The 22900-nt window shown below is 35.9% G+C and overlaps 1 protein-coding gene across 1 annotated transcript in view; it reads left to right on the forward strand.

The window, feature by feature from the left end:
- SUPT3H (SPT3 homolog, SAGA and STAGA complex component) overlaps window positions 1-22900 on the forward strand; it is a 238513-nt gene that overhangs the window by 169809 nt on the left and 45804 nt on the right. Inside the window, exons 6-10 of the mRNA XM_026039980.1 lie at window positions 15138-15213; window positions 17828-17940; window positions 18643-18750; window positions 19151-19339; window positions 21827-21937. Of these exons, the coding sequence (XP_025895765.1) occupies window positions 15138-15213; window positions 17828-17940; window positions 18643-18750; window positions 19151-19339; window positions 21827-21937 (597 nt within the window). The remainder of the gene's footprint in view (window positions 1-15137; window positions 15214-17827; window positions 17941-18642; window positions 18751-19150; window positions 19340-21826; window positions 21938-22900) is intronic.

Genomic DNA, 22900 nt, shown 5'->3' on the forward strand with positions numbered 1-22900 from the left:
TTCATAGGAGTTCAGGTAAATGCTGAACCATCATGATACCAGAGCATTCAAGTCTCTAGAAATCAGGCGTGCAGTGCTGAAGGATCTTGACAGATTGGTGAAATATGCTAAGGGGATCCTCTTGAAGCACAACAGAGGCAAGTGTGTCTTGAATACCTCCTGCACAGTGCAGCCTCCGGGCTGGCTCCATACTGAGCTGTATCAGCAAGAGGTTGTCTGGCAGATCAAGGGGAACGATTCTTCTCCTTTATTTGGCACTTGTTAGACTCCATCTTGAGTGTATGTCTGGTTGTGAGATCCTTAGTATGCAAAAGGCACTGACAAACTGAAGTGATTCCAGCAGAGAGAGTCAAAAGACTGGATCATCAAACATGCAAGGAAAGGTTTGGAGTCTAAATTTGCCTAAAAAGAGAAGGCTAAGAGGAATTTTTTTGGTTGYCTTCTGCTGACTAATGACAGGATATAGAGAAGATGGAGACAAACTCATCTTGAATGCTTGAGTGAGAAAAAGAAGCAATGGGCAGTAATTGGACAGATCAGAAAAAAAATTGTCTTGAGGATGAGAAAAGATTGGAACTGGCTGGCCAGGGAATTTGAGAACTATTCCAAACTTAGTTGAAATATCTTACTTAACTCTGCAATAACTCTTAAATTGATCTAATTGGACCTATTTCAAATAGAAGGTTAAACTAGGGATCTCTATAAAGGTCCCACACCTTTTTCTAGCCTAAATTACTCAATGATTTTATCCTAAAGCTTCTAAAGATTAAAAATTCACATGGGATAGAAGTAGAAGAGATTTTATGAAGCACAATTGTTTATTATTTGATACACTATTGTATGATAAACCATCTCAAATTTCTGAAAACTCTTTTAAAAAATGGAGGTAGCATCTAATTGAACTTTCCACCTCCTGCACTTTTCTGTAACCTTTAACTGCTGCTAGTTCCTGGAATAGACTTTTTGTGTACACAAAGAACAGGATTTTCTGTCTTTCATTTTGTCTCAGTCATTGTGGTTTATTTTATCTATAATGTCACTTGGTGTGTTCTTCCGTAATAATATGATTTGGCCGCTGTGCAAAATTGCACTCGCTGATAGCTTCACACATGTGCAGCAGCTATGCAATTGAAAGCACTAAGACTTAAGCACTTAAATGTCTGTTGAAATGGTAGAGTAATACAATTATGCTCAAAATGATGCAAAATACACCCTTATTCAGTCTCCTACAAAATTGGTCCCATGACTTGCGTGAAGCTGTTTTGTCTTTTAAGCTTTAAGCTTTCAGTACTCTCTTTAATTTTGCCCTAACATCTTTGCTTAACATTGAAGTTACCTAGACAGTTAAGCATTTTGATAAAATGAATAGTAATAGGTTATTTTGGGTACTCAGAATTTACTGATACAAGAAAAGTCTTTTTGCCTGAGTGTATTTTAAAATTTTTGTTTTAAGAAGTTTTAGACCTTATAAACGCTCTCGTGAGGCTGAACACACAGATTTTAATCTGACTGAGATCAGTATTTGACCCTTCTAATATTCTGAGGTTTACATTTAGCTGACATCAACAGGTAAAAATAAGACCTTGTTCCCACCGGCTCGATAATGAACATCCACAACCAAACGTGTATTTTCAGGAGAGGCAAGACCATAGTGCTATGACTGGAAAAACAATGGTCTTACATCTAGAATAGATTTCAGAAGTTAATTAAATAAGAGTCCCCAGATTTAGTTTTGAGAGGAAAAAAAAATTCTCACTTGAACGCAGGGATTTTTTTCCATTAGATTCTTCCGAGTGACACAGTTAAGTGCAGAGGCATGGACTCCATGGTGGAAGTGTTAAGTCCTGTCAAAACTTTGCCAGTGGAATTTAGAAAAGACTTGTTACATTTGGGGTTGCATTTGATCAAGTGCAAGGAGGAAGGGTCGTCTTTGTCAGAGGGCTGGATTTTATTTCCCAAAGCTAACAGCCATTTCCAGGACTTTGTCAGACCTACTAAGAATTTCTGCTGCCATTGTCAGCTGGTATTATTTAAAATCAGTTCATCCACTTGGGTGGGATTCATATCCTATAGGGACTGTGACAAGAAGATGCTTTTACTAAGAGTGTTATTCAAAGCGCTGTTGATTTTCTCAGGCTGCAGACAGCTGCAGAAAAAGCTTGTAGGACACGCAGCATCTGGTATTGAGCCCTAGCTCCTTACAGCGACCATATCAAACAGTATGGAAACAGAATACATACCCTACATCCGCTTGGAAATCATTCTTTTAATGTTTATTGTAGCTGTATTAGCTGTCAGCTCGTATCACCAGCTAATTATTTTATATCTGATAATTGTAATCACATCCTCAGATGTACTGAGCTCAGGCAGATTCCAGCTACTAATCACAGCCGTCTTTGATGGGGAGTTAACTGTTGATGTACCCATAACTAGAGCTTTGTTTTCTAACTCCAAGATTTGAAGAAATTTATTAGCAAGATGATTGCTGCCCCTGCTAACCTTGTTATCCTATATTATATTGCAAAGAAAGATGCCAAGGAGATCTTGACATCTTTGACAAATATTAGATGKATTTCTGAAAATATCAGAAAAACTCAGAAGTGCTAAGACTGCAGAGAAATCACCAAAGAAGAGTACATTTTCTAGCACAATATATATAACATCATTATGGCACAAGGCTCTATCGCAACTTACAGCAGCATAGAAATGCTGTCTTGACATTTCTGAAATAAATTATTTCAATTTTGGGGGTAAATTTACAAAACTTTGACAATGTCCATCAGTGAGACTATTAATTAGCCTGAACTATAGCATAACTTATTTTATGCAGGAATTTGAACTTAGGTTTCCTTTACAGATGAGCCTGACAGATAGTAAAATTATAGTATATCTCTTGCCAAACTCCTGAATTCAAAATCTTCAATGTTTTGAAATGTATTGACCAAATCCAGATCAAAAGATTTCATTGCTTATCTCTTTCTATTCTTATATTTAAAAGCATTATGTATTTTCCTTTCTTCATAAGCTACTAAAACTTTCCTATGTAGGATTGTACCATGGTAACGTACATTGAAAGTATTGTTTGCATTGCAGCTACTTCTAGGACTGTGTGTAAAGAATAGTCTCTTATTATAGTTACTGCTATAAGAGGCCAGATGAATGAATGCTAAGTGCAGATGCTGTTATTAAAATGCAATATAACAATCTTCATATCAAAAAATGCAAATTAAGAAGATTGAGGGTCCCCAAAGTGGTCCTTTTCGTTTATGCCTTCAATTCTGAACACTTACATCATTTGTAATTGCTGATGTAAAATAAGCAGTGATTTCCCAAATGCTCGGGCTCTGAGAAGTTGTGCTGGTTTACAAGAATCGAAAACCTAGGCTGCTAGTTTAATAGCTTGTAATGAAATTTGCAAATCAGGTTGCATTTGGGAGGATTACTTTGAAGTAATTTTAAATTACATGTTTCTAAAATGTGCAATTACAAGAAAGGGTAATGTTGCTTTGTGACAATTTTATGTAATCAATATTAAAATGTTTGAAAATATTTTCTTATTTTTCACATATCTCCATAAGAGAGAGAAAGTAAGGAAAGCCTTATCTGAAAATAAATGTTTTAAACTACTGTTAGTAATCCAGAATTTTGTTCAGCAAACTTCATCCTCATTTATAAATCTGAATGTGGTAGATCTGATTTTTGTGTCTATATACATATGGTATAAGTTTAGATTTATACCCATAAAGGAAAGTCCAATATCCAGATGCAGAATAGTGCATCAAAATATATTTCTCGGTGCACGAAAACTACTGTCCAACATCCAACTAACAAGCTTATCAAAGTGTGTAAAAATGGACTTTTGAGATGCTCTATTCACAACTCCCTTTTTTAAAATTAATTTATACTATTATTTATACTATATTTTAGTATATATTTAGTAAAATCTATATTTTATGTAGATTTATACTATTATTTAGCCACAATAGTGTTAACTATAGCTTATTTTATCAGTATCTATAAGATTGTGATTCTCAAGGGTTGTTTCTTTGAAAAGCTGCACACATTCATTATCAATTTAAGCCATCAGACAGAGCCAACTGCCTTTGTGTCAGAAATAAAGATAGATCAGCAAAATATGAAGCYCCTATGTCACTGGACAAGTGAATGGCATGTGTAACAAAGACAGCAAAAGTCAGAAATTTCTACTAAGTCTACTAAAGCAGACTTTTTTTCTACTAAAAGTCTACTAAATTTCTACTAAACCTACTTGTTTTCATGGAGTGTCCTATACTAAAAATCTTTAAARGTATAGCACAAAAATGTTTCTTCTAATGTGTTGTTTTAAATTCTATATTACTTAAGCAAATATTTAAATATTATATTAGCTTTTCTGCATACTTGACATGAATATAATTCTACCTTCCCGCCAAGTATGTCAAAACCCAGATTCACTTTCATTCGCCAGGGTAAATGTTTATTTTGTTTTCTCACATAATGTGGTCTTTAAAGTGTCACCAGCATACCAAATCTGATTGCTTTTTAATAGAGAAACGGTGGGGTTTTTTTTTTGCTTTCTTTAGGAAATGGAATAAACTATCAGTAAAGCTTATGGTAATGAACCTGTACACAGTAGATGCTCTTTGCTCGCCTTTCCCTCAACTCAAGATTAAAAAAAACAAAAAACAAACAAAAGTATTGTAGCGATACCTCATTTTTTGTTACTGCATGAAGCATCTCTAATAATAGATTGGAGGAATGGTCAGTAGCATAAAGATGAAGTAGGAGACCTAGAATATTTAGGACTTGTTTGTTCTGTTAAAATCAGCGTAAGCTCTGATGACTTACATGTAAGCTATGATGACTTATCCAGTCCACGCTAGATATATCTTTTTTTTATATATATTTTCTTTTCTCCTTTTTTTTCTGTGAATTTGCCAAGACCATTTAAGATAAAATTCATAGGAAGATTGCTTTTAAGGAAGTGTGATCTCACATGCCAGAAAGTTTCACTTAGACTTTCTGCCTTGAATGAGTCTCAAAATGTTCCTCCAAATTTAACAAACAAATTCTGATCAATTTTATTCCAAAATTAAAAATTTCAAATGGCATTCTACTTTTAAATAATAAATCTGTAAAGTTTCATTTAGAAATCTCAGTTCTAATTCTTATGCCAGATTAAAAAAAAAAAAGTAATTGGTTTTGGTACATTTATAAAAGTTTTATAAAACTTTTTGAAAAAAATATATTTTTTATTTCTTTTCCTGGAGTAGGAAGTGAGGATATTCATTAGAAGAAACCCTGTAGTGGCTTTGGATGGTAATTATTGTTTTTAATTAATGACAGCATGTGTTTCTTTGACTTTGTGTAAACWCTTAATAGTTTTGTGGTGTACTTATCAATAGGCATGGGGTAAGATAGAGATTGTTCCAAATTAGCCAAATTAGCTGATGGTTCAGATTAACCTAATTATAAATGCCAAATCACTTTGTGAGAGACTATTTCTCTGCGTAGTTATCGTGTGATCTGTAATCATTTTGCTTCCATTCAGAGGGACCTGGACAGACTGATGAGTTGGGCAGAGAGGAACCTCATAAGGTTCAACAGGAACAAGTGCAGAGTCCTTTACCTAGAGAGGAACAACCCCAGGCACCAGTACAGATTAGGGGTTGACCTGCTGGAAAGCACCTCCACGGAGAGGGACCTGGGAGTCCTGGTTGACCCCTAGTCAGCAGTATCCTTATGGCCAAGAAGGCCAATGGGATCCTGGCCTGCATCAGGAGGAGTGTTGCCAGCAAGTCAAGGGAGGGRATCCTGCCCCTCTCCTCAGTTCTGGTGAGGCYGCACCTGGAGTACTGTGTGTAGTTCTGGGCTCCCCAGTATAGGAGKGACGTGGAGCTTCTCGAGAGGGTGCAACAGAGAGTGACAAAGATGATTAAGTCACTGGAGCATCCTTTGTATGAGGAAAGGCTAAGTGAGCTGGACCTGTTTTCTCTGGAGAATAGAAGGCTGAGAGGGGATCTGATCAATATGTGTAAATACCTGAAAGGTGAATGTAGGGAGGAGGAAGCCAAGCTCTTCTCAGTGGTAGGACAAGGGGAAATGGATGTGAGTTGAAACTCAGGAAGTTCCATCTGCATGTGTGGAAGAACTTCTTTCCTGTAAGGGTGACAGAGCCCTGGAATAGGCTGCCCAGGGAGGTTGTGGAGTCTCCTTCTCTGGAGATCTTCCAAACCCCCCCTGGATGCCACCCTGTGCCCCGTGCTCGGGGTGTCCCTGCTAGAGCAGGAAGGTTGGACTAGGTGATCTCTAGAGATCCCTTCCAACCTTAACCATTCTGTGATTCTGTGATTCTATGATTTTGTCCTTGAGAAGTCTAAATTAATCCTACCTAATAGAGATATTTATAGTAACTTCTCATAAAATGAATGGGTGTTTGTTTGTTTATTTGTTTTTTTTTTTTCTGAGAAGTTTTTAACAGTCATTACTACCAAAAATGAATGGACAGCTGTATTGAGGGATGTAAACCTGTTCGTAAAATATTGTATCATGCTCTGCTTTGAGACAGAAATCTKTCCTGAAATCACATTTCTGTCTCTTGTGTGCCAAAAAAGAGATTGAAACAACAATGTGAATTTGTAAATAACGTTATTTAAGAATTCTTTAGATTGCAGTTTTCTCTGCCTTTTGCAGTTTCCTGGCATGAACTCATGCATRTTATCTACCTTGCAATGCTCAGTTACATTAGGCACCAATCACATTGCATTAGGATTGCACCTGGTAATCCCATCAGTGATCCATTGTATCATTGTATACCCAATTATATTGTTTTCTTTTTATTATCCATAGTTGTCACCTAAATTAATTTTAGGTGTGAGTCTAAATTAATTTTCTGATGTAACCTTTGGATCTCAAGCCATTGGAGATTGCATTTTCCTTTTTGCCTTTGCCAGTGGATGATGGTAATCATCATTAATAGATACAACTTTAAGTTGAAAACAGTATTCATATGATGAGGCGCTATGAGCTGCTGAAGGTGGTGAAAGCTTTGCCGTGGACATGATAGAACCAACATATCTTCTATTAAGACTGATTCAAGTTTCTGAAGTGGATTGCTGTAACACACACCAAATTATCTGCGCGAATAACTAAACTTTCATGACCTGAATTCCTTAAGTCTATGGATGTGTATCTTGTTATTACTTTGAAAGTTAGGCATATGATTAAGATATTTTTTCAAGAAAAACTGTAATGGAAATACTATTTTCAGTTATAAGCCATTCTCATTCCATTCTGATTGTGAAAGTGTTGCCTGCCAAAGATGCCTTTTAATAACACTACAGTACTGGCAAATCTGCTCTGCATAATGGTAATTCTTGTAATATACTGAATAGGACAGTAATATACTGAATAAATCTTTCTTACTAAGTGTAASGAAAAGGATGCAGATATAATATTTACAAATAACATTTTTTTTTTTAAAAAAAAAGGTAAAATGAAAGTGTCTGTCAGGCCTGATTCACAAAGAGTGAATCCCTGCTTTACAGAGCAAGGCATTTTATCGCAGGTGTTGCGATATAACAAGTACCTTTTTTTTTTTTTTTTTTTCCTACCAATCCTGCCAATGCAAATAATACATAAAGTATGATCTTGAGGACCTTCTTCTTACTCACTTCTTGCTTAATCTTAAGAAAACTCTTTACATAAATATATTTTCAGAAGTATATATTGATTCTTTTATACCCACATTACACAAGAAGGATTTCAGGAGAGAGGAAGGAGTACAATTTCAAGGTATCAAGTTATCTGTCCAGCAGGTCTGTAGTCATTTAGAGTGCTAAACTACCTAACCTGCATGCAATTGACTGTACTTAAATTTGGCTCAAAAACAAGCCATCTACAAATTAAAATTGCAAAAAAACACTGTGAGAGTAAGAGAGCTTTTGAAATGATACGTAATGTAATAATTACAGCAAGTTTAAATACAATCCAATATATAGATTTACTAAACACATTTTTAAGAGAATTTTGTATGTCCATATGYTTATCCATCTGTATGTTGTGATGTATATTTAAAAGTAATATTTTTAAAAAGCTTAAGTTTAGTATTTTAAAAAGTTTATAATGCTGTCCTTTCAATTTACTTACAAAGTGAGCCTTTCTTTTCACAGTACCATTAATGTTAAACAGGGTACCAGGTCCAATTTTAGACTGCAAATGCAAGATCAGATTCAAAACTTCTTAAGCTGAAGGGACTGCTTTGCTGATTTATCACTCAGTCAAGGCAATGATGCCTATCTGGATGACCCAGCTTCAATTAAGTTATTCAGTTAAGGTATTTTTTGTGAGGCACTAATATTGTCCATACTAACCTCGTCAATGAACTGATACAGAGCTAAGTGTAAAGAATGCTATTCAGAAAACACAGAGATTTCTTAATATTTACCCAATAAATGAAGTGTCTAATGTACAGCCAGATGGAAACCACAAGCAGGAGTTATGGTATCCTCAATCAGAAAATTGAAAAAAGTTCAGTCATCTTAATTTATTAATAAATCTCACATTACTTTTTRATGTTTCATAACAATTTCTTCAAAAATATTTTACAGCATTTAGAATATTTAGAAAGTGCTTTAGAAAGCACTGGTAGAAGTTAGTCCTAGATTTGGCACAGAGGTTTACAATATTCATGAAAATACAGACAATAAGAGAAAAAAAAATGCTGTAGAAATCAAAGGTATCGCATGACCAGCAAATGTTTTATTTAGAGGTTCCAGCTCCACRTTTCTGAATAGCAGTTACAAATCAGAGCAACTAGTCATTCTCTGCTCTTGGCTTTTCCCTTGCCCCACTAATGAAGGTTAAATGTCCTATTGTGCATTGTATTMTTTACTCGTCGCTCTTTTCATGAGGATTCATTTTTCTTCTCTTAAGGTCTACATAATACAGACATTATATTCAGATCAGTGTCTATTTTGATTTGAACTTGTCATCATCCTCATCTTCCTTTCATGACAGTTATAGGTATAGACTTTTAAAATCTAACAGTTACTAAGTTTTTTGAGTTATTAAGGTCTTGAACTCTTTTATTGGTCTTTTATTTTTGAAGTAATATTATAGACAGAAACACAAAACTTGTTGACTTTTTATAACTGTGCAAATATGCTAAAACTAGGATCATTTTTGTCCACTGGGAAAAGACTCATCTGTAGTGGAGGTATCAAGAACTTTGCACTCAAACCAAACCCAATATTATATCAAAGGTCTGCTTGTAGACATATTCAAATTATTGAGTACTGCAGAACGTGTGCTATGTCGTGTGATGGGTAAAAATGATAAAATSTCTCTATAATTCTGTGCTTTATAACAAAACAGAGTTGCGTTATGAAAGCTACGATCTTTCCCCGAGAGATATTTTTTATTTTCCATCTAAAACTCTGAGTAAGCTTAATCTTTGAAAAATGCTTACTCCTAAAACCCACTTTTCTTTGCTTGCCAATGCAAGTGCTTGAAAGATGAGTACATTATTTCTGTATGTAAAAAGATCTTCAGATACTAATAATCCTCAGATAATTTCAAGATAGAGAGGACTGAAAATGTTTCAGCCTATTTTGGAAGCATTTCAATACTGAGCTCACTTGTATTTCCTTTCTCAAATGATTTTTTTATTTTACTCTGTTCTTCTCAAAGTCTAAATAGAAAAAAATTCTTACCCAGCACATAAAGAACATTCTCGGCCACCAGAGGCTTCATGGAGGCTTATCTTCCACAGCAGTGACATGCTGTACATGTTCTCCTCTTTTTGCTTGGCAGTGTTATCAGTGGTCACTCAAGGGCAGTTTTGTTTTTCCTCTGAGGTAGTCACCTTTGGAAGGGTGGTAGGTACACAATGAAGAAGTCTTTAGAGAAGGAAGTCAGGAAATCATGCCAGAATATAAATATGCAAACGGGATGGCAAGTCAACCTCTTCATCACCAATGTTGTTGCCAAACACAGGGGTGTCCACCCTGCTGCCTACATTTTTCCAACCCTTCCAGCTTAGCAGCTCCTCGACACATTTCCTTCAGACGCGAAATAGCTAGTGAGCAAGTTAAGGTTTGGCCTCCTGCCCTCCTYGCACACAAAGATCTTTGTCAACTGTGAAAGCTTTAAAATGGAGTCAAAATAGGATTATTTTTCATCCTAGATGGTAGGTGACAACATACAATTCTTTACCTTTTCTCCACATGACCTTGTCAGTTTTCATTCTTGGTTCATCATGCTGAAAGAAAGGCATAATGCAGCACATTTTTGGAAGACTAAGCCTACGTTTACTGTGCCAGCTGCTATCTACTGCATTCTTCAGCATGAAAGCAGGTGGAGGCTTTCAACTTTGCTGGTTGCCACATAACTCAGCTTCTTAACTGCTCAGAGTAACTTGAACTACTATGAAGGAAGTAAAACCTATGCATTTTTTAATTTTTTGACAACCCAGTAGGTCTGCATCACTTATGTCACTTGCTGTATCTGGTTTCAAAACTCAAAGCAAAATGTTTCAAGCTGAGATTGCTTCAAGGTGGCATGTCAATAAGGATGCCCCATTTCTTCACGTAGGAAAGATTTCCAGCAAATTTGCTTTTATGCTTGTGAAAGAGGACTTCAGTTCTGTTGCAGTAACTTGCTAATCTGTCCAAGAAGAGAATATGAAAAAAATCRCTCATATAAAATTAAAAATTACTATTTAAATTATGAAATTTATTTGATCTGTCCTGTATAATTTCATACGTTAAAAAAAAAAAAAAAGAAAAAGAAAAAAAGTAGCTTAAAAAGAAAGACTGTGGAAAACATTAAGTGGGCAATGTACAGATTCAATAATAAGTATTATTTACAAGTTATAGCATTTTTGCCAATGGTCTATAACTTCTGCAACACTGAATGCTGTTTCCATAAAATTCTTTTGTCCTTGGAGCAGCACTACTTTTTTTCCTTTCCTTTTTTATCCCATGTTATTGATTGATTAAAAATGTTGAGATAATGGAACATTAAATTTTTCCACCGAAGAGATGATATAAGCGAAAAAAAATAAAGTTTGTAACCTTGAGAACTGCCAAGGAAAGATAGCTATCTAGTTGTTTATTCTATACTTTCTATTTATGTATACATTATTCTAAAACTGGAAGGACTGATGGAATTGTTGTCCATATCCATATCCTGTGAACTGTGTGTTTTCATACCATAATGTGTCATAAAGTGATTTTTTTGTTGTTGCTATTAGATTGCATGGGCTGAAAATAATAAAGGGTGGTTATTTATACTAAAAGATACTTTATTTGGATGTATTTTAAAAAAAATATCACTCTAGAAATCACCTTTTAGAAGAACTTCTTACAGGGAGGCACACTGAAAGGAGAAAGCAATTTTATTTCACAGGTATGTGAGTAATTTCACTATGGACAAAGTATTCACATAAGGAAAAATAATTATAAGCATTTAATAAGCCTTATAAGCACTTAATATATAAGAACAGAATTAAGAGCAGTGTATAGCTTTTTGGGTGAATATTATAGACAATTTGTAGAAAGAAATGAAATCTCTGTTGGAAAATTAGTCCTCCCCCTTTTTCATATGTCAGTTTCCTTATGTCAGTTTTAATTGTTTCACTTTTTTAAGAAACTTGCAGTGATTTCATTCAGGTAGGACTTTGAAGCATGGTGCCTCATGCTCAGGTTAKTTTTTTCTGTCAGTTTGTTTTCCTGTGCCTTCCTTGTCCTTTTAAGGCTTTGGGATGGTCTCTTTCAAAAGCATTTTTTTTTTATGCTTATATAGATGGAAGTGATTTGTTTCCATCACATTGGATTGTGACTAACCCTTTGATTAAGAGGCAGCAGCTTCTCTGATAACAGGATGAGGACACGATGTACCTAATGTTATGTCGAGGTAGCATCTTGACTTGAAGTGGCCTTCAGTGTGTTTCTTGAAGTGTGCTTTATCCACACCGCTTTATCTCAGGATACTTGTGGGATTCTTGAGAAAAAGTAATTTATTTTTCATTGGTGAAGGAATTTTTTTTTAATGGAAGAACACGAAGCGCAGGATGGAAGCAGTGATCATTAGGTGGATGTAAAATTTCCTAGGTTGTTGCTTATGAAGAGTAGTGGCCAATGGCCTGACATCTAGTTAGCAACTGATAATGCACTACATAGTCCAAGGATTTATACTGGGACCTTATTGTTCAATATCTTCATCTGCAGACTGGACAAAGAAAACAGAAAAGACAGTCAACAAATTAATGGAAAAGTAGCTAGCAAATGGGGGTCACAGCGTCTCAACCCATTCAGTTTATGATAACTTTGCAAGCTGAGCAAATAGCTGGACCAGAGGAAGCCCTTGCATGAGCAACAGGCTATGTGGTCCTACTGGATTGGGTAACTGGAAGGAACCTGGGGCGCTAATCACATCAGGAAAAATATAAGCCAACAGTATCTTATTTTAGATAATAATACAAAATTCCAATGGGCTACATTAGCAGAAATGTGGCCTGCAGATTGAATGAAATTGTAATTTTCTTTTACTTGGTGTTGATGATGTCTTGTCTGGAATACTATGYCTAGTTTTGGGTTCCTCAGTTGTGAGGAAATGCTGAGAAATTCGAGTTGAAAGCTACTCAGAAGTGAGGGGCCTTGTGAATGTGGCTGTAAGAAGAGGCTGAGAGAGCTGAACTTAGTCTGAAGAACAGGAGGCTGAAAGTGATTGGATAGCAGCGTACAACTGCATGAAGGATAGCATAAAGGAGATGGAACCAAACTCTTCTTAGTAGTGCCAGATGGAATAAGAAGGGTTAACATTCACAATCTGATATGTGAAGTTTCAGATAGGATACTAGAAAACTTTTTAACCAGTGCAACGCTGGAATAGGTTACCAAGAAGAAACGTGAAATCTCTGTCCTTGGATGTTTTCAACACTTAGCTAGAGGAAGCCACGGCTGGCAAGATCAATAGCATGACATGTTCCAAGTGAAAGACTGGGCCAGAGACCTATATGAGTCTATATGGACATTTCTGTGTACACGATTTCAGTATTTGGAGAAGCTCAGTTTACTTGATTATCAAACAGAAGCTAAGATGTTACTCAATCATTACCTCGAGTACCTAACTAGTAGTTGCCAGTTGGCAAGCAAATACACAAATGATCATAGAGTCTAAACTACATGAAACAAAAGGTAGCATCTTAAATTGTTTTAAGAATTTGAAATATTTAAATCAAGATTAGATGTCTTTCTGAAACATACAGTATAATTAAGCAAAAAATTCTAAGCCTGCAAATTCTAGGATATATTATGTGAGAAGGGTCCTGTGCTATGCAGGAGATGAGATTAGATGATCCTAGTGGTGCCTCCTGGTCTTGAAAACTAGGACTGAATTAATTCAGAGGCAAAACAGATCTCTGTTTTGGTTGTACTTGATGAGGATTGAGGTTATGGCATGAATTGTGACAGTTATTCTTTAAAAGATACAAAATAAATTTAAACTCATTTGATGCCTTAATGGAATATATTGACTGAAAATTTTTACTTATCAGTTCCACAAAATGTAAGCAGGATGCCAGGAGGAGTAGAGGAATGCGGAGAAAGAGAAATGAGAAATATTTCAGTAGGAGTTTCTATCCCAGTGACTAAGAGTCAAGATACAATAGAAACATGTGGCTTCCGGATAAAATGACCATCTGGGTAGAGATGAAAAGAAAGAACGAATATCAAAATATGCTCCTTGACAGTTGGTGGTTCAAGTCACAACTAAATGAAGTGTGTTGTCTATAAAGAAAATCTGATAGTTGGTTGACTGTCTTAGAGGAATGACCTAAAAGATAGTGAATAGAAAAAAAAAAAACATATTTAAATGAGTTTTTCCTTTTTTTGTTTGTTTTTGATTTGTGAGCATATATGTATTTTTTGCATACTGTCATCAATAGCAATTTTATTTATTTTAAATTAGTAATTTTCCATGAAACCAAATTAACTTTCAGTTTTGTTGTATGGAAAAGTGCCTGGAGACTCAGAGCAAAGGGCCTGTGCTTATCTTTCAGTGCAAGCACACCTATRCTTCCCCTTCTCGCTGCATGGTGTCTTGAATTAGAAGTAGGGATCGCAGATGTGTGCATCTCGGTATAGCCACGATTGATGTCAGCTTGCATCCTGAGCTACAGCTCTCTTCTTACTACATTTAGTGATTTTATGATTTAAACTCTTGTTTGGAAGAAAGATRTGCTCCTTTCCCTGATGTTTCAAATATATTTGAATAAAATACCTTCTACTTCTGAATTGGATAATCCTTGTCTTTAATCTGACTGCCATCTCCTACCTGTGCAGACTGTGCGTATGTATGGCTTAATGCCTTGACTCTTTGGAGATGTCCAGTAGTAAAATCCAGGAGTAAATATTTAAAGCCGTTTTTCTCAAATAAATTCTAATTTGGCATCAAACTTCCCTTCTTTGTCTGCGTAGGTGTTCAGATACATGGAAGAAAAAGAAAACAAGCATAGATTAACAGTGAAAAATGATGAGAGAGATACATATACCACTCATTATTACTGTTTATCAAATATCTGTGTGGGAAGGGGCACTTCAGTGCTCCTCTCTGTCTGGTTCATCAACAGGGGGATGTCCCCGATTCATTTCAATACTGATAACACTCCCATTTCAGACATTCAGGTTCATTTCTGTTCTGTGCAGAAGACACTGGCCTCCATCCAGGAAAACCTTTTACTTGCCTGGTCATCTGTAAGCACGTAGGCAGACTGCTCCCACGCTTCAGTTTACATGYGCACCTCCATGCTTAAATGTATCGGGGCCAGAGTGCTCAGCACCTACCCTCATGGGACCCTCAGCACCTGCCCTCCTGCAGCCCTGGCTCCTCTGTCCCAGTTGAACAACGTGCAAGCAGACATTGGAGTGAGATATGACATGTTCCTCTGGGAATAACCAACTCAGGAGGCCCATAATCAAGCCATGCATCTTATATTTTTGCATTTTGTTCAATGCATGTTTGACTTGCGGGGGGTTGTTTCGGGGTGATGGCTCTGGCACGTTGCCGCTGTGATTTCTGCTGGGGAATGCAGTTCTTTTTGAAATAAGGTACATCATGTACTTCTACTCTTTTGTCAGAGAGCAGAAAGACAAACACGAACGATGGACTCAGTCCAGTATGCAGAATTTTGTGAAAGTCGGCAGTTGAGTTTTTGTAAGTATTATAAAGATTGCACTGTGCTAAGATGTTCAATTTTGTGTAACAGAGAACATAGCAGGACCTCAGGTCTGTTGAAAGCACTTTTATTTCATCCTCAATAATAAAAATTTAAATTCTTTGTCCTAGTACCGCCTGGGAAAAGTTAATTTAGTGCAGTTTGGRGCTATCAGGCAGAATGTTTTATCTGAATTCTTACCAAGGTTTCTGTATGGTCAACTACTGTGCTGGTGGGGAGTGCTGCAAAGTATGGAAATATGTGGACTTTTTAAAAGGCTTAATGTATAAAAACAACCATACTTGCCTGAAGTCTGTCCTGATGTTAGCACATTAATAAAGTTTCATGGTTACAGGAATGTGTCTAAAATTAGAGAAGAGCAGCAAGTTTTGCTTTTATTCCTGTATCCGCAGAGACACAAAGAAGTTACTAAAGAGTCTTTTCTATTTTAAGCCATAAGCTCCTGCTGTGGAATTTATTCAACATTAGCCAAATTCATCAGTATACACCATTCCAACACTAATAACATGATGACAGAATTAGGGCTTTACTAGCACTGAAAACCAACTTAGTAGAAGTACTTGTGGGCCACAACTATAATGAGCTGTAAATTAATGGGCTTGATCATGTAGCAAAACATCATTACAGAAGCAGTTAAGTGATGACTAAGGTTTTAAGTCAAATGTCAGAGAAAGTGAGGTGAAGGAGCCAGTAAAAGGCATGACAAAACAGCACATGATCCTACAACACAGACGTGAACACAATAGTGCCTTTAAATGAGACCTTATCTTGTTCTTCCTAGCAGGACATTTAATTTCGAAGAAAGACTGAGTCATTTATGGCAAATAAATGACACATTTGAAATACTCCTCTGTATCAGCAAATGTCAGAAAATGTAGGAAAACATGTTTTGTAAGCACTTCTTTTCCTCTTTCAGTATGTTTTGTAAGCTTAGTTATAATTTGGCATCACACATCTGTGAACCATTACATAAATGCTACTTCATATTAGGGTGACTTCAGCAAATGAGAGGTTTGTGATAAAGTCATTTTTAAACCCTCAAATTATCATCTGGAGAGAGAACAAATAGAAATCTTAAATCTGTGAAATGAAATTGAAAGTTGCAGACCAGTGGTCTGTGATCTATACAAAGATCTCAGTGATATTTTTGCAGGGTTTTTGAAACATAATGTCTAGACCATTCTTTTTCATTAACGTGTATTACAAAAATTTACCAAAATTATCACACAAGTTAATTTTGTTCATTTTCTTTTATTTTAGCATAAATCAAATTAATTTATATATAAAAAGCAGCAAACCCATATTACCGTAATATAAACCTCCCAAAAGTGGTTCATGGGAGAGCAGGTCTGGAATGGACCTCAAGAAGTCTGTTCAAATTATATAGTCACAATTACAGCACCATGTATTTCTACACAGTTTTAAGACCGTTAAAAGGAAAAAAATCTATTACCTAAGAACCAGAACCGGATTGCATAGGACTACAAATACAAAGTTTAAAGAAATATGTGAAGTTCTTCTGTCACCGTCTGGCTTTCCTCTTGCTTTGGTTTCTCATCTTCAGTGAACCAATGAAACTTTCTCACTTTCTCCTAGAAAGAACTAGTAATGATATCTAGTTTTCTCGTTTCTCTTCAGATTTTTACTCCTCACTCTCTCTTTGAAACTGCTGTTTCAAAATTATTCTCCCTACTTCTATTACTTCAGTTTAGTTGTCTTGACCTTATAAAAAGACCTCATGAAGAGGGCTAGTATTACTAGCACATTTCTATCCAAGCCTCTATTGCTTTCTGTGATCAATTTGCCTACCATTGACTTAAGTAAGATTGTCCTTTCCTTGATTCTCCTGAAAACTTCCCTGATGTTTTTTCAGCTCCATTTTGATATCTCTGATTTATGCTTTTGTTGTCTTTGCAAGTCCCATGTGCTTCTTTGTCCCATTTTTTTTTTTCTCTATTTCATGCATTTGTAGTATAAAGTTCTTATCTGAATGTTGATCATGTGCAGATCTACATCCACCCTTGTTTCTTTCTTATCCAAAGCACATTTTAAAAATACACATCTACAAATCATTTTGCCTAGCTTGTCAGCAGCTAATCCCTACATAGTTATCACAGGACTTGCTACTTCTTCTCTCCCTTTCCATTTGTCTTTGCTGTCGTTAACAAAATTTTACCATTTTTTCTGGGCTCAGAAACTCAGATTTGTGTTCATTTCTTCTAGTGCTTCTGCAATTATTCATCAAAGCTGTGATACAATCACATTATTTCTTTTGCCATAATACATTTAAAGTTCAGTATGTCCTGTCCATCTCCATAGCAGATCCTTCCTCATGCTGAAAACTCCTGCATATTTGATTAACTATGTGCTTTTCCATTTCCTTCATGTTGTTTATGAGTTTCCAAAATTATGCAATAATTGTCTTTACCTCCTAGTTCCATTTTGTTAAACCTTGAAGTCTATTCCAGGCCAATCAAGATCTGTCCACACTTTCTGTTTCACATTTGCTATACTTTTCAAAGTGGAGAAATGGGTCGTTTTGGCCTATATGTTGTTAACATTTCATTTTTCCCCTATGATTTGAACTGACAGCAAAGAAAGCATCCAAGTTTCGTGACTGGCTGGACTGTAGCAGTATGGAAATAAAGCCAAATGCAGTCGCAATGGAGATTTTGGCATATTTAGCATATGAGACTGTGGCACAGGTAAGGGAGTCTGCTATAATGACTGAGTTCTGCTTAAAGAAAATTAATTAGTTACTCTTGGATTCACTTCAGTCCCAACTGACTGTTTTGTCACCTCCCCTTAGAAGCATAGAGGAACTCCATATGCTAATGCTGTTAATTGGATTCCTATCTGTCTTTCAATTTACTGTATAACAGATGTGTCCTACACCACACATTCATCACTGATACACAAATAGCAATGTTTTATATTGCTTACAGAAGACAGTGGAGTCCAGCACGAACTTTATTCAAGTCCAGACTGGAACCRCATACTTCACTATGTGACCTCTGGCAACGAGCTGAAGTTCATTCAACTCGATTGCACAATTGGATCAAAAAGCAGTATTTCCAGGAAAACCAAAATGTTTAGATGCTCCCAATAACTTCGGCTTTCTCTCTGCCCTTATACTCCATTTCAAAACAAAAAGCTTAGTGCTATATTGAGCCTTTTTGGGTAGATAAATTGCTCCATGTATTTACAAAAGTGGAAAAGAAAGATTCCTTAGGCTAAAATATCTCTAAGTAACTCTAAGCAATTTCTAAGTAATTTTTACTGATAAGCATTAAGAATCTTCCTTAACCCTTAATCCAGGAGCCCTATCTCCTGGCTTTGTTATGGCRTTCTGGGCACGTGGCCTGTCAGTGCAGCTACCTCTTCACTGGTTGTTTTTGTCCTCACAGTTGGTGGACTTGGCCCTTTTGGTTAAGCAGGACATGGCTCCCAAAGCTGGTGACCCATTCAGTCATGCCATATCTGCTACCTTCATACAGTATCACAGCTCTACAGAGGTTAGTACGCTTTCCTCACATTAATGTGACTATTATTGCATGGACTGTATGTATTTTGTGTTTCACTGTTACAGTATGTGATGGCTTTTTTTGGATTCCAAGTAGATGCTATAGAAATTTGGTAAGTATTGACATAAGCTCCTGTTCTGGAGTTTATTTACAGTGAAGTTAACAGTGAAGAACAAGCATCATAGGTATAATGCATTTTTACGTTTTGTGACCATAAAGCTACAATATTTATATCACAGCAACCTGTAGAGTGAGGAAACTTATTGTTGTATTATAATTCTACCAGTAAATCTAAGAAGGCAGTAAATCTTTTTCCTTCTTTCCTTTTTTTTTTTTTTTTTCTCTTTTGTTAAAGATCTTACACTGGCTGTTTGACTTCTTGTTTTGACAGCCACACCTCTTAGGGCAGGCCACAGGTGTGAAGACCAGTCTTGACTCTCCAGAAAACACACCACCTCCTACACCCACACCTCCAGTGTCAGCAGGACAGCAGCACATTGGGAAAAACCAGGCAGGAGCCCTGGGCAATGGTGGAATTGGGCAGGACTCTACCAAATCCAAACAAAGGAAAAGAAAAAAGGTATTTGTCATGCAAAATATCTTCAGGAAATAATTTTTAATTTAAATTTTAGGTGTTAAGATATTAGTTCTGGTAGATTTTAAGATATATCACATGCTGCATACTGATATCATGATAGAGGCAAATGTTTGGTGTTCCTTCTGTCAGAAACAAGACTTCTCAGTAGTAGTAGTGGAAGTGGTTTTTTTTGTTGTCGTTTGTTTTCTTTTTGATGTAAAGACAGCTGGGCTCACATATGTCATAAGAAAGAGGRGGGAAAGGAGCATAGCCAAAGTGGCAATTGCTGCTCCCAAGATGGGCAGCTCACAGGATCACAGAAAGACTGAAGGGACATCTAGAGATAATCTAGTCCAACCACCCTGCTCAGGCAGTGTCACCTAGAGCATATGGCACAGGGTTGTGTCCAGGAGTGTTTTGGATATCTCAAAGGAAGAAGACTCCACATGCTCTCAGGGTGACCTGAAGCTCCTAGAGAGCCCCTGGAATAGACCTTGCCCCATGTAATCAAGCCCTTGCTTTACAGTGCATCTCATGCTCTGTCGGTCAAAGTTGACCTACAAAGTAGACCTACAATGGACGAGGGTCAAAGTAAAGCAAAACAGGCACAGTCGTTACGATTTTCCTGCTCACAGCAGTGTTAGGCAAGTGTCTTTTCTTCCTATAGCTACTTTGCCTGATCCGCTTTATTTTTATGCCAGTCAGTTCCATTCAACTGAAATATTTGTTTGACTTTGAAGAAAATATCTTACATTCAGTATGTGAAATGTAAATACTACAATTCCTGTCTTCTGTAGTAGATCCTTGGTATTCTAGATGAGAAGGATATCTGTACCTTAAAACAAAAGAGGAAATAGATTTGATTAAATAATTTGGTTAGAATGTTCCGTGCTTGTCACTTATGGCTTTTTTGGAAAAAAAAGAAAAAAAAAGTGGTGGCAGGGCTCAGTTTGTTGCAGAGCTGTAGACTTGTGAATCTCCTATAACCAGTTAATCTGCTCCAACCAGAACTCATTTTTTTCACAGGGTTTAACTGTTAGTTTTCACAGTGACAGTTAGGAAAAGGTCAATTTTGTCTTTGTAAAGTCATCAGGGCTATAGATGCTTCCAGTAAATGCAGCTTTTTCTCTTCCTTTGTTATGCCCCATTTTAAAAGCCTTTAATCATCCTAAAATCTTTCTTAAGACTTTTGAACCTCCTCTTCTATTTACTTTTTCCTATATATTTGATGATGTTCAGATTCCCTGGGTGACTTCCACTGTCGTGATTAGACACCACGATTTAGCTGGAGATGTGATTCTTGATACTTTGTGTATTTCATTAGTTTTGTGAGTTTCTTTTAAATTTCTGGTATTTTACTTAATGCCTTTAAAAGTATATATATTTTCTAAAATGTTTTAGTATTCCCATCAGTTATTCAATTTTAATAGGCATACATATAACTGAGGTGAATGTTATTATTGGTACATGATAGAAAATATTTGAGTTGCACATTCCCTCTATCAATATCTATTAGCAAGGGAAGAATCTACCGTCATATTATCATATTATAATATTAATATATAGTAATACTATATATCATGATATTCATAATATTCAGCACGTTATTCAGCACTCTTGGCAATAAAAACTTTCTCCCCTATGCCTAAGATTGAAAATGTTGCTATATATTTGAAATGTATGGGGTATGTGTGTATGTGTAGAGTAAATTTCAGTGTGCAAAGTAAGATTTTGTCATTTTTAGCAGCTCACTAGAATTCAGACAACTTACTAGTGATATGGTAATAAATACTTGAAAATGGTGTTGGTGAGGTCTCACTCAACATTATTGTGCAATTAGCAAAGAGAAAAGAGTCACTTTTACTTCTGAAATATAGGTGGTATTTATATAAAATCAGTGGATTGGTAGCAGCCAAATCTTATTTTTGATTTAGAGTTCTTAGTCCAAAAACATCATTTGAAATCTGAAAGTGGTCCACTCGCAGATATTAAAATATTTTCTTCATCTCTCTAACACCATAATGTCATATGTTTTTATTTCAATGCAAGTATTTTTCGATTGTGATTTTTGGTGTCAAATTGCCTCCACTTCAGGTACTTGTTCAATATTTTCCCCACCCCTTGACATCATAATGAAGGCCTGAAAGGTTTTAAAAATAGTTGTTGTGGTTATTACAGTGTGACTTATATGACCCTTTCATTTTAGTTTGAGCATGTGCTGCTCTTTTCAATTGCAACCTACAGCAGCAMAAGGTGAAAGATTTAAGAGGACAAATATGGTGTTCTCTGGGTCTCTTAAGCAAAGTTCATGTAAAAGTCCTCTTTGATTTGTTAATAGCTTTTTTCTCTAATGTAGTGTGTGGTAGCAATGATGTGTATCCTTAGGAAAAAAAATGGTCATTTTATAAAAGTTTATTTTCATACTTTATGCACTGTAGGTCTGTTGTGTGTTTTTGATTTAGTAACAATTTATGTGTTTTTCTGTTGCAGAGTGCTGCAGCCTGTGGTATTGAGGCTCAAAGCGATGCCATCCAGCCGAGCCACATCAGAGAGGCCATTCGACGCTATGGCCACAAGATTGGCCCCTTTTCCCCATTCACAGTACGTAATAACAGAGTTATAAAAAGTTATATTTATAATCCTAAAGAACTTTGATTTTCAAGTGGTCAAATGAAGAAGCTATGGAATTGTTGAGAGCAATTTGTGGTGACTGTAATTTTCTTTATAAAAGTGGCATAATTCTCTTGGGAAATAAAACTTAGTAATTTCTGTCTCTTTTTGGAAGGACAAAAAGGTTTTTTTTTCTTTTAAATATTATTTTCTTTCAATTACAAATTATGCTTTTTTGTTAGTGCTTGAATTTTCTGTTTGTGCAGAGTTTAGGTTTACAGTTATTTTAAATTATATGTATTCCAGTATGGTGAGGAGCACTTTATATTCTAAAATTAGTTTTGTGTCAGATAATGCTTCTATTGGAAGCTGAACTCTCAAGTGATACATTTAGAGTTGGAGAAAGAAGGGATTGGTTTCTTTAGACAACTTTGAACCTTAACTAAAATGTAATAGAACTAAGCTTGTGGTAAAACATGGATGGGTTATGAGGTTTTGCTGTCTTTTTTTCTATGCAAATTGCAAATGCATTGTTCAGAGCCAAACAAATTCTGTATTTAAATTTCTCAACTGATAAAAACATGAAAGTTGCCTGTTTAATGTCCTAAGTAGAGGTCATTTTCCTATGGTCTCCTGTTCTATATGACATATATTCTTTCTTGCCTCAAACCATCTACATTTAGAAGAATGTTAAATGATGAATGAATGTCAAAGAAATCCTTACAGCAAAAAGCTCGAGATCAGAGCTCCCAAAAATCAGTAAGGAACTGTTTATTTTCAGAGGTATTTTGAAAAAGAAAATGATTCTAAATTGGAAGGAAATCCATCTCCATAAAGATGGTTTTGTATGGGGGGTATGTGAAGTTATAATTTTTTCAGTGTCAAAATTGTGGACAATGCTTTTATAAAATTTTTTTCCCTTCTTTCTTTTTGAAAGAAGAGAATACTCTAAAA

The sequence above is a fragment of the Nothoprocta perdicaria genome, unplaced genomic scaffold (assembly GCF_003342845.1).
Source record: "Nothoprocta perdicaria isolate Ctin4 unplaced genomic scaffold, notPer1 scaffold_248, whole genome shotgun sequence".
NCBI lineage: Eukaryota > Metazoa > Chordata > Aves > Tinamiformes > Tinamidae > Nothoprocta > Nothoprocta perdicaria.